We start from the raw sequence: 15000 nt of genomic DNA, 5'->3' as shown, positions 1-15000 counted from the left end.
AACAACAACAAATACTAAACAACAACAAACACTACACAACACAAACAGTAAACAACAACAAACAATACACACACAAACAGTAAACAACAACAAACACTACACAACACAAACAGTAAACAACAACAAACACTACACAACACAAACACTACACAACAACAAACACTACACAACAACAAACACAGTAAACAAACACAGTAAACAAACAGCCTGATGAACTCACCGTCTGAGGAGCTGCAGCAGCTGCTCGTGTCCTCGTCTCTCGGCCTCTCGGGCCACCGTCTCTCCCCGAGTGCTCGGCCTCCTCAGGGCGTCCCGACCTCCGGGCTGCTGCAGGACAAACGACGCCACCGCCCTCAGACCGTGACGGGACGCCAAGTGCAGCAGACTGCAGAGCTGCTGGACTCGAGCCTCAGCTGGAGAGAGAGACATAAGGGTCAACACATGTCGACAAATAAAGTGAAATAAAGACCTGCTGTGACTCACCTGTGTGTGTGTCAGCGTGTGTGTGTGTGGGGGGTCCTGATGTCGTCCTGTGGGGGGACAGGCTGAGGTGTTTGAGGGCCAGTGCCAGACTCTGATCCAACCTCTCACTCTGTCACACACGCACGCACGCACGCGCACACACACACACACACACACACACACACACACACGCAGGTCAGAGTGACAGCAGATCAACAGCTGATGTCATGATATTTTTGAGGGCAGCCAAACGATACATTCTTATAATCATAATTTTAAATTTCATTATTTCAAATCTAAACATAAAAAAAATCTTATATTTTGATTGTTTGTGCTATCTTGCTGAGAGTATTTTACTTGCTGTGTGCTTTTATTTTGAAATACAGTAAAGCCCTTCCTGTAGAGTGAAGGCGAAGACATGAAGTTAAGCACAGAAACAGGAAGTGGTTAGGGATCCCAAAGTGAGGTCAAACAGCTCAAAGGAACGGTAACAAAGGTCAATATGTGATGTCATAAGGTCAATGTGTGATGTCATGAGGTCAATGTGTGATGTCCCTACTCTCTCTCACTCTATCCACGGTCCTGTCTCTACAATAAAGGCACAAAAATAAATCTTTAAGAAGAAGAAAACAATAACAGTTTAATTTGAAGCCGAGTCAGTCATGAACTCGTTAACGCGGTCAGTTAGATACCTGCTGGTCCTCCAACATCAGAGCTTCCTGTGGAGCTGTGCAGTGCAACAGGAAGTGAGCCATGTCCAGAGCCAGATCCTGTACACACACACACACACACACACACACACACACACACACACATATAATATTATGATTAAAGACATACAACCTTCACGTTTTACATTTTCTAAAACTGGTTAAATTCACATTAAAGTTCAAGTTGATGTCAAAAGTTATTAAACAGTCAAATATGAGAAAGTCTCATCAGTAAGATACAGGTTATAGTGGTTCTCAACTGGTGGCTTAGGGCCAAAGAGTGGGTCACACACACACACACAAACATATACACACACGCACGCACGCACACACACACACACACACACACAGAGATAGCAGTGTGTGTACCTGTATGAAGCAGAAGGTCTCCTGAGAGTGTGTGTCCACTGGTCCTCCAGGCCGAGCCACACATAATGTCACCAAGACCTGCTCACACACATTATGGGCTGCACACACACACACACACACACACACACACAAACACACACACACACACACACATACTGACATTTAGTTGATAAAGTTGAAAACATTTGAAGCCTCTCCATATTGTCTCTAAATGAAATGCAGAATGAATAATCCAGATGTTTCACACAGCAGGAGGTGATCAATCCCTCCCACATCTTCACCTGCAGGCTCCAACACGTTCAGGGACACTAACCATCACACACACACACACAATGTGAATACATGTTTACATCCCTGGAATAACGATGGACAGAGAGAGAGCAACATGGTGTTTCTCCTGTAGCTTCCCTCAGCAGCAGGCAGAGGCCGAGTCATAGTGTGAGCTCTTATTACAGAGAGTATCTTCATCAATCAGCTGCTCCACATGCTCCAATGATACCGTCTGAACTTTACTTTGAAATCCCTGACATGTGATCCTGCTTTGATGATCCTTCATGAAACAGATCCAACACCTGTACAGATCCAACACCTGAAACAGATCCAACACGTGTACAGATCCAACACCTGAAACAGATCCAACACCCGAAACAGATCCAACACCTGTACAGATCCAACACCTGAAACAGATCCAACACCTGAAACAGATCCAACACATGAAACAGATCTAACACCTGTACAGATCCAACACCTGAAACAGATCCAACACGTGTACAGATCCAACACCTGTACAGATCCAACACCTGTACAGATCTAACTCCTGAAACAGATCCAACACCTGAAACAGATCCAACACCTGTACAGATCCAACACCTGTACAGATCCAACACCTGTACAGATCTAACACCTGAAACAGATCCAACACCTGTACAGATCCAACACCTGAAACAGATCCAACACCTGTACAGATCCAACACCTGTACAGATCCAACACCTGTACAGATCTAACACCTGAAACAGATCCAACACCTGTACAGATCCAACACCAGTACAGATCCAACACCTGTACAGGTGCGGCCGGCAATGTTCTGAATTCCGAGCTCGGATTGTCCAGTGAACGCATCTCAGTTTCTCGGAGAGTGTCAGACTATAACAGATTATCAGAAAGATAACGGTCTTATTCCGTCCTGCAACGAAAGGACATCAACGGACATCTTTCCACTCGACGGAGAACCAACGAAGCTGCTCTTGCCGTAAGGGACCCTCGCCGCCATCAGACGCCTCTGCACCAGAACGGACTGAAGATCTGTTCAATCGCCGGAGTCTTTTCCTTCACCAATCGCGGGCAAAGTGATTCACAAGTGAGGCTTAATTAGGTCTGGGCAGAATTAGCTTTAGAGAGTGTTTTTAACAATTGATTGATTGATGTGAAAACTGTAATTTTTATCTTTGTTGGACCACTGCGTCCTGAGTTTTACCTGTTTAAAACTCTTGTGAGGTCTTCAATAAACCAGCTTTATTGCACTGTTAATGCACAGTAATCCAAACTTAAATCCTAAAAGGGATCCTTCTTCTCGAAAATTATATTTTCTTTAATTTTTTTTGTTGTTTAAGCAAAGCAGACGTCAAACTGTGGCTTAGTTGTGTTGTATGTTGTTGGTTAAAGCAATAACTGTTGTCCCCTTTGTGTCCATGCAACAATTGGACATAATGATGCAGCTTCTCAATGAACGTGATTTGTTGCACTAACCCTAACCCTAACCCATTTTGATCCTGAAGTATTCTACTAAAGGATTGTGGTGCTCCTTGTTGTTTGAGAGCCATTTGGCCAGATGAGAGTGTAACCTCATCATTGTTGCATAGCCAGCTGTCTGAGAGGTGTGAGTTCCTCCCTTCCTTTGAGGACTTGAGGTGTGAATCCCCTCTCCTAGCTTCCAGGATGGACTGCAGTGATCAGTTGGGAAACCTAGATAAGATTTGCTCTTGTGTTGATCTAGCTTTGTTTAGCTTAGCGGTTTTGTTAACAGTAATCCACTGTGGTTCCATTTTATCACAAAAAATGTGTACCAAGACCCTAGGTGAGCCGGGAGCTGAGACTCATTTTGGATCAGACGATGCAGCACTGCAAGAAACTGTTGCCGGTCTGACGAACCTCTCCTCAGAGGAGAGTGCCAACCTATATAGCTATTCAATTAGCATTAGTGATAAGAAGTTAGAGGAGATAGTTGATCTTGTCAACCACTGAGCCAGGACCACCCCTAACAAAGACAGAATGTATGCAGAAGACAACCATGGGCCAAGGCTCGCTGTGGATCAGACGATCCACCCCTTCATGATGGAGTTGCTGGTCTTATCCATCTCCCTTTAGAGATCTACAGTCTGAACTCCTACACCCTCAGCACATGCTAAGAAAAAATAAAGGAGTTATTTGAGTATATAATTAATCCAACTGGGAAACCACAGTGCACAATTTCAGATGTTCAAGGCCAACTTCTCCTCCTTCATGAGCGCAAAATCATGTTTGCAGAATGAGAAACACCGGGCACCGCTAGCCCAGGTACGAGAAGAAAAACAGATCCTGCGGGACGACTTCAAAAGAATGCAGGATCAACTTAAAACCTTGCAGGACAAATGCAAGGCCCTGCAGGAGGAGAAGGAAACATTGCATAGAAGCAGCAGGTTGGCCGAACAGAAGAATCAAAGTGTCACGGTACCCAGAATTCAGGATGGGCAGGTATGTACTGCAGCCCCCATGTCAACTGAGGGAACCTCAGACAAAGGATGGGAGACTGAACCAAGTCCTTGGAGGAGGGAGACAGACATGTTGCAGGATCTGGAGGAGGAGGGAAGGCGCAGCCGGGTCGACCCAGGCACAAAAGCGCACACGTCCTCTAACTACTCGGTAAAGAGCCGGGTGGGTAAAGATGAATTTCGCCACGTCTCCCCAGACCATGAAGCACATGGAAAGGCCCCAAGGCCCCCGCGTTCCGCAATATGCTTTGAGCCAAGAGAACCCTCACCCCTCAGGAGGAGGGACTTTACGCCCCCTAGAGACAGGGAGGAGGCACAGATAGCCCAGAGTCAAGTATCATCGACTACCTTAGAGAAGTCGACCATTGTCTCCTTGACCTGCCTCATGCATCCTCACATGAAAAACTGAAACGGATCTGGAAGACTACGGCTAGGAATGTCCGTGCTTTCATGGGGACACTCCCACCAAAGGTCCGATCCTTGCAGAAAGGAAACAAATCTGTTAGTCAGCACTTACAAACTGCCAAGCAGAAAGTGTTGGACATGTTTGAATTAATTCAGGGAGCACAGGTAAGCATGGAGCAAGACATATCGTCAGGATATGACTCTGATCCTGGACCAAGCCCCTTAAGAGATCAAACAACCCTGCTGAAAAAGAAGAAGTAAAGAGCGGAGCAGCCAGGATAACCCAAGGACTGAGGAAATAAGTCTAGTTTTCCCTGATTTTGACTGTGGAGCCCCGCTCCTTGGGGAAATGCCCCAGTTCCCTGACAGCTGTGACACCCTTTCACACCTCCGCAGGTTTGAATCACCACATAGGAAGGGGGTGACTACTCAGCCCCCAGAGGCAAAGATAACACCAGGCCCCCTCCTGCTACCTGTAGGTTCCCATCGCATGATTCACAGCTGAGGAATATCCAAACCTCAGATGACTCGGATGGCTCCCTGTTACCCAGAGATCAAAGAATGCGCATAAGGCTCATTGAATCTATAGCAAAGGATGTAGAGCGGTTTGATCCAGATAACTCAGACCGCTGCATCGATGATTACCTCGGAGCGATTAACCTGTGTCTCAGTGATGTACCTGATGCATCCACAAGAGAAAAATTCAGGCTGATCTGAAAGACAACTTCCAAGAGTGTCCATAACTTCACGACTACCCTTCAGCCTGAGATCAGATACCAGTACTCTGCGCTCTGCAATGCTTTGCGCCAGGAATACTCCACGTACATTGACCCTGCATCTGCCCTTCTTAGTGTTTTCAGTGTCTTGCATCAGAAGCATGAAGTCCCCAAAGATTATTACTGGCGCCTAAGATCTGCATATTTCCAGGGACGTAAGGCTCTAGGTTTGGAAGAGAACCAAACTTTCAATTCCATCTTCATGCACAATCTGCATGGCTGCGTGCGGTCAGACGTCACCATGCATAGTCGTAAACATCAGCTTAGTATGAAAGAGATCAAGAAATTCGCACAGGCGGTTTGGCAGACACGCTTACGTCATGTAACACGTGAAGGCAACAAGTTGCCTCGTGCTAGGAATAAGCATAAGAGACCACATCACCGGCAGAATAGAGAACAGAGCCAGGGGGGTGAAGGTGGGACTCAACCACAGAGTAGGTTCCAGCCTGGAGAACTGAGAACTACCAGATCCGAACGGAACTCTCAGAACAGAAGGGTAGGTATAACCGGAGTTCCTACGAGCTTCCTAAGGAAGCAAGTTCTGACAGTTCTGCCAGGGAGTTGGAGCGCATGAAAGAGGTGGTATGTCAGGGGGTCTCCCTCGCTTACAGAGAACCCGATTCTGACTCCACATAGGAGTGGGGGTGTAGCCTCCATTCCAAAAACACAACAATGTCACACTACCGACATGAATGTTTCCTAGTCCCTGTTTTGTGTTTTGACATTGGTAGGGAGACACATAATGTACATGTACATTTACACACCTACATGCCACAAACACCTTCCCACAGGCTTACTCCTGCCCAGGCTAGGAGTTAGCCCACAAATCTACACCTTATACTCTTCTCCTTCTCTCCTCCTCTTGTCTGTTTGTTTCATTTGTTTTGTTAAAGAATGCACCTTGAGTAGCAAAGCTTTGCTAATGCCTGGTTATGCTTTATGCCGAGCTTTAGACATAGTTAGACAGTCTGCCCAGACTTTGCCTCAGTGTCTGCCCAGACCGAATGCCTCTCAAAATGTATGGATGTTTTGTATGGATGTATGGATGTATTCCCGTGTAGACGCACATCTGGAGACTAACTCCACCACCGCGCCATTACGCACATAGGCTACACACCCACACACACACAGAGATCTGTACACTCGCGGCCATCCAGACGCCTCAGAGACACCGATCGCGCAGGGCCGAACTCGGCCTCTTTTAGACACACACACCAGATCCAACACCTGAACAGATCCAACACCTGAAACAGAAGCAACACCTGTACAGATCCAACACCTGAAACAGATCCAACACTTGTACAGATCCAACACCTGAAACAGATCCAACACCTGAAACAGATCCAACACCTGAAACAGATCCAACACATGAAACAGATCTAACAGCTGTACAGATCCAACACCTGAAACAGATCCAACACATGAAACAGATCTAACAGCTGTACAGATCAAACACCTGAAACAGATCCAACACCTGTACAGATCCAACACCTGAAACTGATCAAACACATGAAACAGATCAAACACCTGAAACAGATCAAACACCTGAAACAGATCCAACACATGAAACAGATCCAACACCTGAAACAGATCCAACACCTGAAACAGATCCAACACCTGAAACAGATCCAACACATGAAACAGATCCAACACCTGAAACAGATCCAACACCTGTACAGATCCAACACCTGAAACAGATCCAACACCTGAAACAGATCCAACACATGAAACAGATCCAACACCTGAAACAGATCCAACACCTGTACAGATCCAACAGCTGAAACAGATCCAACACCTGAAACAGATCCAACACATGAAACAGATCTAACAGCTGTACAGATCAAACACCTGAAACAGATCCAACACCTGTACAGATCCAACACCTGAAACAGAAGCAACACCTGTACAGATCCAACACATGAAACAGATCCAACACCTGAAACAGATCCAACACTTGTACAGATCCAACACCTGAAACAGATCCAACACCTGAAACAGATCCAACACCTGAAACAGATCCAACACATGAAACAGATCCAACACCTGAAACAGATCCAACAGCTGTACAGATCCATCACCTGAAACTGATCAAACACCTGAAACTGATCAAACACCTGAAACAGATCCAACACCTGAAACAGATCCAACACCTGAAACAGATCCAACACATGAAACAGATCCAACACATGAAACAGATCTAACAGCTGTACAGATCAAACACCTGAAACAGATCCAACACCTGTACAGATCCAACACCTGAAACAGAAGCAACACCTGTACAGATCCAACACATGAAACAGATCCAACACCTGAAACAGATCCAACACTTGTACAGATCCAACACCTGAAACAGATCCAACACCTGAAACAGATCCAACACCTGAAACAGATCCAACACATGAAACAGATCCAACACATGAAACAGATCTAACACCTGTACAGATCAAACACCTGAAACAGATCCAACACCTGAAACAGATCCAACAGCTGTACAGATCCATCACCTGAAACTGATCAAACACCTGAAACTGATCAAACACCTGAAACAGATCCAACACCTGAAACAGATCCAACACCTGAAGCAGATCCAACACCTGAAACTGACCAAACACCTGAAACAGATCCAACACCTGAAACAGATCCAACACCTGAAACAGATCCAACACCTGTACAGATGCAACACCTGAAACTGATCAAACACCTGAAACAGATCCAACACCTGTACAGATCCAACACCTGTACAGATCCAACAGCTGAAACTGATCAAACACCTGTACAGATCCAACACCTGAAACAGATCCAACACCTGTACAGATCCAACACCTGTACAGATCCAACACCTGAACAGATCCAACACATGAAACAGATCCAACACATGAAACAGATCCAACACATGAAACAGATCTAACACCTGTACAGATCTAACACCTGAAACAGATCCAACACCTGAAACAGATCCAACACATGAAACAGATCTAACACCTGTACAGATCCAACACCTGAAACAGATCCAACACCTGTACAGATCCAACACCTGAACAGATCTAACACCTGTACAGATCCAACACCTGAAACAGATCCAACACCTGTACAGATCCAACACCTGTACAGATCCAACACCTGAAACAGATCCAACACCTGAACAAATCTAACACCTGTACAGATCCAACACCTGTACAGATCCAACACCTGAAACAGATCCAACACCTGAAACAGATCCAACACCTGAACAGATCTAAAACCTGAAACAGATCCAACACCTGAAACAGATCCAACACCTGTACAGATCCAACACCTGAAACAGATCCAACACCTGAACAGCTGCTGCTCTGACCAATCACACTTCTCCGTTAGACTCAGCTCCTCAGACACACAGGTGAGCTCAGTATGTTTAATATCAGCGAGCTGCCATGCTGTCATCAGTACTGTGTGTGTGTGTGTGTGTGTGTGTGTGTGTTACCTGGACACACCGCCTGCAGCGTGACCTGGCTGAATCTCAGGGTGCTGCTCACGTGTCTCTGGGACGATCCTGAGAATAGAAGATAAAACTCCGCCTCCTCCTCTTCATCACAGTGACACACGTCTTCATTACTGAGCTGCACAGTCAGCACACACTCCCCCTGAGAGGACACACACACACACACACACACACACACACACACACACACAACACACAACACACACACACACACACACACACACACACACACACACACACACACACAGAGTATGAGCTGAAGAAGAAGAAGGAGCTCCAGTCAGTGCTGGAAATGAGACAGGTGTGTTTGAGTTTAAAGTGATGAAGGTGACCTCATCTGTGCACACACACATCTAATGTGTTCAGCTTCATGCGTTACCTCAGACACTAATGCAGCAGCAGCAGCATGAAGGGTTAAATCTTCAGTACAGAGGTGAACTATTGATCTCAATTTCTACAGCAGCTACAGAGACACATGGAGGGTAATCAAGCGATGGATTTATATTTGATATGCTGCAGCTGGAATACTCCTACAGCGTTCTGTTTTATAAAATGACAATAAAGATCTGTCTATCTATGGAAGTCGGTCTGGAGCTGGAGAGGTACCAGGTCATGCAGGTCCACAGGTCCCGTTTGTGCATGTGTGTGAGAAACACGAGTGCAAACAGAATCTGCCCTCAGAGATTAATCAAAAACAAATTTCTATATTTCAGAACTCACAGATGAAGAGAATGTTTTGTTATTGTTCACATGAACTTTTCTGAAATAATGAAGGGTGTCTAAGTGAACACAGTGGATGCATTAAAGGGTTAAAATAAATACAGCTTGCAGAGTGTAATCCCCCCCCTCCCTCTTCACTGAAACATGACACAACACACACTCTTGTGCTGAACACGCAGTTAAAAGCCTGTTAACAGACACACCCACACACACAGGCTAACAATAGCACACAGGAATGTTTCACATCACTCTCTAACACACACACACACACACACACACACACACACACACACACACACACACAAATGCTTGGCTGCATCTGAAATAGGAAACATTTATGCTAAGCTAACACACCTGCAGGTTATTGTCAACATGAGGACCATCTTTGAAACACGGAGCCCAGAGCACGCTAATACTAATGCTAATGCTAAGACTGTAATAACGGACTGGAGACTTTGAACCAGTCCCCCCCCCCCCCCCCACACACACACAGCCGTTTTGGACGCCCCTCGGTTTGCCAGATATGAGAGCAGTTATCAGGTCAACAGGTGTTGCAGCGATGGAAGCGGGTCAAGAGAAGTGGTTCAGATAGAAGTGATTGTACCCGACCTAAAAAGCCTCTGCATGTTTCTAATAAGCTCCACGAGCAGAAACGTGCTCAAACTAGGATCAATATTGGAGATGCTTTTGAAAAATGGAGAGAGGTTAGAACACAGAAAGGTTTACAGACCCATGCAGAGCTGGATAAACACTGAAGCTTCAGAGTCCACCACATGGTGACCTGAGTGAGCATCCACTCTACAGAGGAGGGGGGGAGGGGGGGAAACAGCTCTCCATGATGTTTTAATTTAGACTGCAGTACCCATTTTAAACACTAGGGGTCAGAGTTACATACTGCTCCTTACAATTATTCAGATTACTAAACCTGAACATGATGTCAACAGACTCATAATAACAATGTGTATGTGTGTGTGTGTACTCACATAGAGAGGAGCCTGTTGAGGGTTCAGCTTCATGACTCTATAAGAACACACAGAGATAATATTAATGAAAGCTGACTGATACAATCAGATGTCATCATCATGATATGAACATGAGCAAACACACACACAAATGGAGAGATGTCAGGGTGTGTGTGGGGGGGGGTCCCTTCCTCTGCAGTAAGGAAGGGACCTGGCACCTCTCTAGCTACTGATCCACCGTCCATACTTTGTACCCCACAGGGACTTGAACTGGTGACCCTCCGGTTCCTAAGCCAAGTCCCTACAGGCTGAGCTACTGCCCCCCAGTACAATGCAATGTGAAGAGGTCAGTCACTAATCAAAACAACACAGTGCTATAAAATCGTGGTTTCATTTATATAAATGAACCTGAACATATAATTACATCTTGGTCTCCACAGTAATAAATAAAGAAGAATCATCACAAGTCACATGTTTCACATCTACTCATCCTTCATTTAGTGAGGACACTTTGACCCCCTGCTGACACTTGAGTAAAGGTCAGGGTTCATCACAGTCAGGACATCCTTTCATCATGTCTCTAACTGAAGGTGAACACAGGTCTGTGTGAGGAGGGGGACAGCATGAGGACAGATCAGGTCTGTGTAAGGAGGGGGACAGCATGAGGACAGATCAGGTCTGTGTGAGGAGGGGGACAGCATGAGGACAGATCAGGTCTGTGTGAGGAGGGGGACAGCATGAGGACAGATCAGGTCTGTGTGAGGAGGGGGACAGCATGAGGACAGATCAGGTCTGTGTGAGGAGGGGGACAGCATGAGGACAGATCAGGTCTGTGTGAGGAGGGGGACAGCATGAGGACAGATCAGGTCTGTGTGAGGAGGGGGACAGCATGAGGACAGATCAGGTCTGTGTGAGGAGGGGGACAGCATGAGGACAGCTGGACTCAAAGGACAGTCAGTCAGAATGATCCTCTTGTCCTTCTGTTTGTCTGCACAGATAATCCTCACTCCCCACACAAATAAATACATCACTTATATTTGTAGGTTATGTGTGTGTGTGCGTGTGGCTGCTACTTAGCCCACCCACCCTCTCCTCATACAGCATGGGGTCACTGGAGTTCAGTCTGTCTGTAAAGCTACAGAGCGTGCTCAGTGACGCAGGGCAGTGAACACATGACATGTGCAGACGAGTGGACAGACAGTGAAAACACAGCTTTAGATACAGCAGAGGAAGGATCAGCTGAGCCTCTACATTCACAACCTCTGAACTCGAAACTGACCTCAGCTCTGTTTATTACCAGCTGCTTTAATACAATCACACACAGAGAACACTGATATCTCTCCATCATCTATCTGTCATCTCTCCATCATCACTGCAGACACACACTGCAGACACACTGCAGACACACACTGCAGACACACACTGCAGACACACACACTGCACACACACACACTGCAGACACACTGCAGACACACACTGCAGACACACACTGCAGACACACTGCAGACACACACACTGCAGACACACAATGCAGACACACACACTGCAGACACACTGCAGACACACACTGCAGACACACTGCAGACACACACTGCAGACACACACACTGCACACACACACACTGCAGACACACACTGCAGACACACACTGCAGACACACTGCAGACACACACACTGCAGACACACAATGCAGACACACACTGAGTGTAGACACACTGCAGACACACACTGCAGAACACACACTGCACACATACACTGCAGACGCACACTGAGTGTAGACACACTGCAGACACACACTGCACACATACACACTGCAGACACACACTGCAGTCACACACTGAGTGTAGACACACTGCAGACACACACTTCAGACACACACTGCACACACACACTGCAGACACACTGCAGACACACACTGCAGACACACACTGCAGACACACTGCAGACACACACACTGCAGACACACAATGCAGACACACACACTGCAGACACACTGCAGACACACACTGCAGACACACACACTGCACACACACACACTGCAGACACACACTGCAGACACACACTGCAGACACACTGCAGACACCACACACTGCAGACACACAATGCAGACACACACTGAGTGTAGACACACTGCAGACACACACTGCAGACACACAACTGCACACATACACTGCAGACGCACACTGAGTGTAGACACACTGCAGACACACACTGCACACATACACACTGCAGACACACACTGCAGTCACACACTGAGTGTAGACACACTGCAGACACACACTTCAGACACACACTGCAGCACACACACCTGCACACACACACTGAGTGTAAACATACTGCAGACACACACTGCACACACACACTGCAGACAAACACTGCAGACACACACTGCAGACACACACTGCAGACACACACTGCAGACACACACTGCACACACACACTGCAGACGCACACTGAGTGTAGACACACTGCAGACACACACTGCACACATACACACTGCAGACACACACTGCAGTCACACACTGAGTGTAGACACACTGCAGACACACACTTCAGACACACACTGCACACACACACCTGCACACAACACACTGAGTGTAAACACACTGCAGACACACACTGCACACACACACTGCAGACAAACACTGCAGACACACACTGCAGACACACCACTGCACACACACACACTGCAGACACACACTGCACACACACACCGTGGGTGTGGATGTTATAAATAGTGCATTAACACTTAAACATCTACACTCAGTTACTGGAAGCTTCTTGAACCATGACGTCACATGGACACACGTGTGTGTGTGTGTGTGTGTGTATGTGTGTGTGTGTGTGTGTGTGTGTGTGTGTGTGTGTGTGTGTGTTATCTGCATGTGGAAGCTCAGCAGACTAGAGGGCAGCCAGAGTGACCCTGATAACAGTCAGAACATTTCAGACTGCTGAAAGACAGGAGTTAGGAAGAGGAGGAGGAGGAAGAGGAGGAGGAAGAGGAGGAAGAGCAGGAGAGAGGAGGAGGAGGAGAGAGGAGGAAGAGGAGGAAGAGCAGGAAGAGGAGGAAGAGGAAGAGGAGGAGGAGGAAGAGGAGGAAGAGGAAGAGGAGGAGGAGGAGGAAGAGGAGGAGGAAGAGGAGGAGGAGGAAGAGGAGGAAGAGGAGGAGGAGGAGAAGGAGGAAGAGTAGGCGGAAGAGGAGGAGGAGGAAGAGGAGAGAGGAGGAGGATTAGGGGGAGGAGGAGAAATAGAAAGAGTAGGAGGAAGAGGAGGAAGAGGAGGAGGAGGAGGAGGAGGAGGAGGAGGAGGAATAGGAAGAGTAGGAAGAGGAGGAGGAGGAGGAGGAGGAGAAATAGAAAGAGTAGGAGGAAGAGGAGGGAGAGGAGGAGGAGGAGGAGGAGGAGGAGACATGCTGGTGTCCTGCTGAAACAACATGAAACACACACACACACACACACACACACACACAGACTACTACTACTTGTTGTAATGATGTGTTATGCTGACTCTGGTTGTTCTTTTACAGCGAGATGCTGCAGAATCACTCAGCTGGCTAGAAGTTATGTCTGGTATGGGAGGAATGAGACGCGACAGACGGAAGAGAGAGAGACAGAGAGAGAGAGAGGAGAGAGAGAGGCGAGAGAGAGGAGAGAGAGAGGGAGACGAGAGAGAGGAGAGAGGAGAGCGAGAGAGAGAGGAGACGAGAGAGAGAGAGAGGAGGAGGGAGAGAGAGACGAGGAGAGAGAGAGAGGAGAGAGAGGAGAGAGAGAGAGAGAGAGATGAGAGAGAGAGAGAGGAGAGCGAGGAGAGAGAGGAGAGAGAGAGAGAGAGAGAGAGGAGAGCAGAGAGGGAGTAGAGAGAGAGAGAGGAGATGAGAGAGAGAGAGGAGAGAGGGAGAGAGACAGAGAGAGAGAGGGGAGAGAGATAGGAGAGGGGAGAGATATAGAGAGGGGAGGAGAGAGACAGCAGCAGCTCTGCAGTGTTTGTCGTCTGCTGATCAGAGCTGTGTGTCCGTTCTGCTGGCTGCACACTGATGTGACAGCAGGAAGCAGTGTGTGTGTTCATAGGTGTAGTGTTCAGGTGTGTTTCCTGTCTATGTGTGAAGTGTTGCATTACAGGTGATGGTTGTTTCCTCTAAAGTTAACAGGTTTGCTCACTCCTTGATAGGACTGGGTCTGTTCACGAGGAGAATGACGTGGGCTGGTTAGTGGTTTCAGTGGATCAGAACCTGCAGACCTCAGACCTCTACAGGGGAAGGCTGTCCCTACAGTTTCTGTCCACAGAGATTGAGAGTCCAGTAAGACACAAAAGTCTCAATAAGGAACACACCGAGGTCCTCATGCTTCGTTACATCTTTTTGTTAATACAATC

General features: G+C 47.1%; 1 protein-coding gene across 3 annotated transcripts in view; it reads right to left on the bottom strand.

Annotated features, from left to right (window-relative positions):
• LOC110003929 (A-kinase anchor protein 13) overlaps positions 1–15000 on the bottom strand; it is a 72108-nt gene that overhangs the window by 56156 nt on the left and 952 nt on the right. For all 3 annotated transcript variants that reach the window (XM_065957456.1, XM_065957454.1, XM_065957457.1), the window contains exons 2-7: positions 10652–10688; positions 8931–9090; positions 1542–1639; positions 1155–1232; positions 484–592; positions 221–413 (exon numbers count right to left, since the gene is read on the bottom strand). In XM_065957456.1, the coding sequence (XP_065813528.1) occupies positions 221–413; positions 484–592; positions 1155–1232; positions 1542–1639; positions 8931–9090; positions 10652–10684 (671 nt within the window). In that variant the 5' untranslated portion in view covers positions 10685–10688. The remainder of the gene's footprint in view (positions 1–220; positions 414–483; positions 593–1154; positions 1233–1541; positions 1640–8930; positions 9091–10651; positions 10689–15000) is intronic.

The sequence above is a fragment of the Labrus bergylta genome, chromosome 7 (assembly GCF_963930695.1).
Source record: "Labrus bergylta chromosome 7, fLabBer1.1, whole genome shotgun sequence".
In the NCBI taxonomy this organism is placed as follows: domain Eukaryota; kingdom Metazoa; phylum Chordata; class Actinopteri; order Labriformes; family Labridae; genus Labrus; species Labrus bergylta.
Note: the sequence above shows the minus strand (reverse complement) of the source record. Positions and strands in the feature narration are given on the sequence as shown.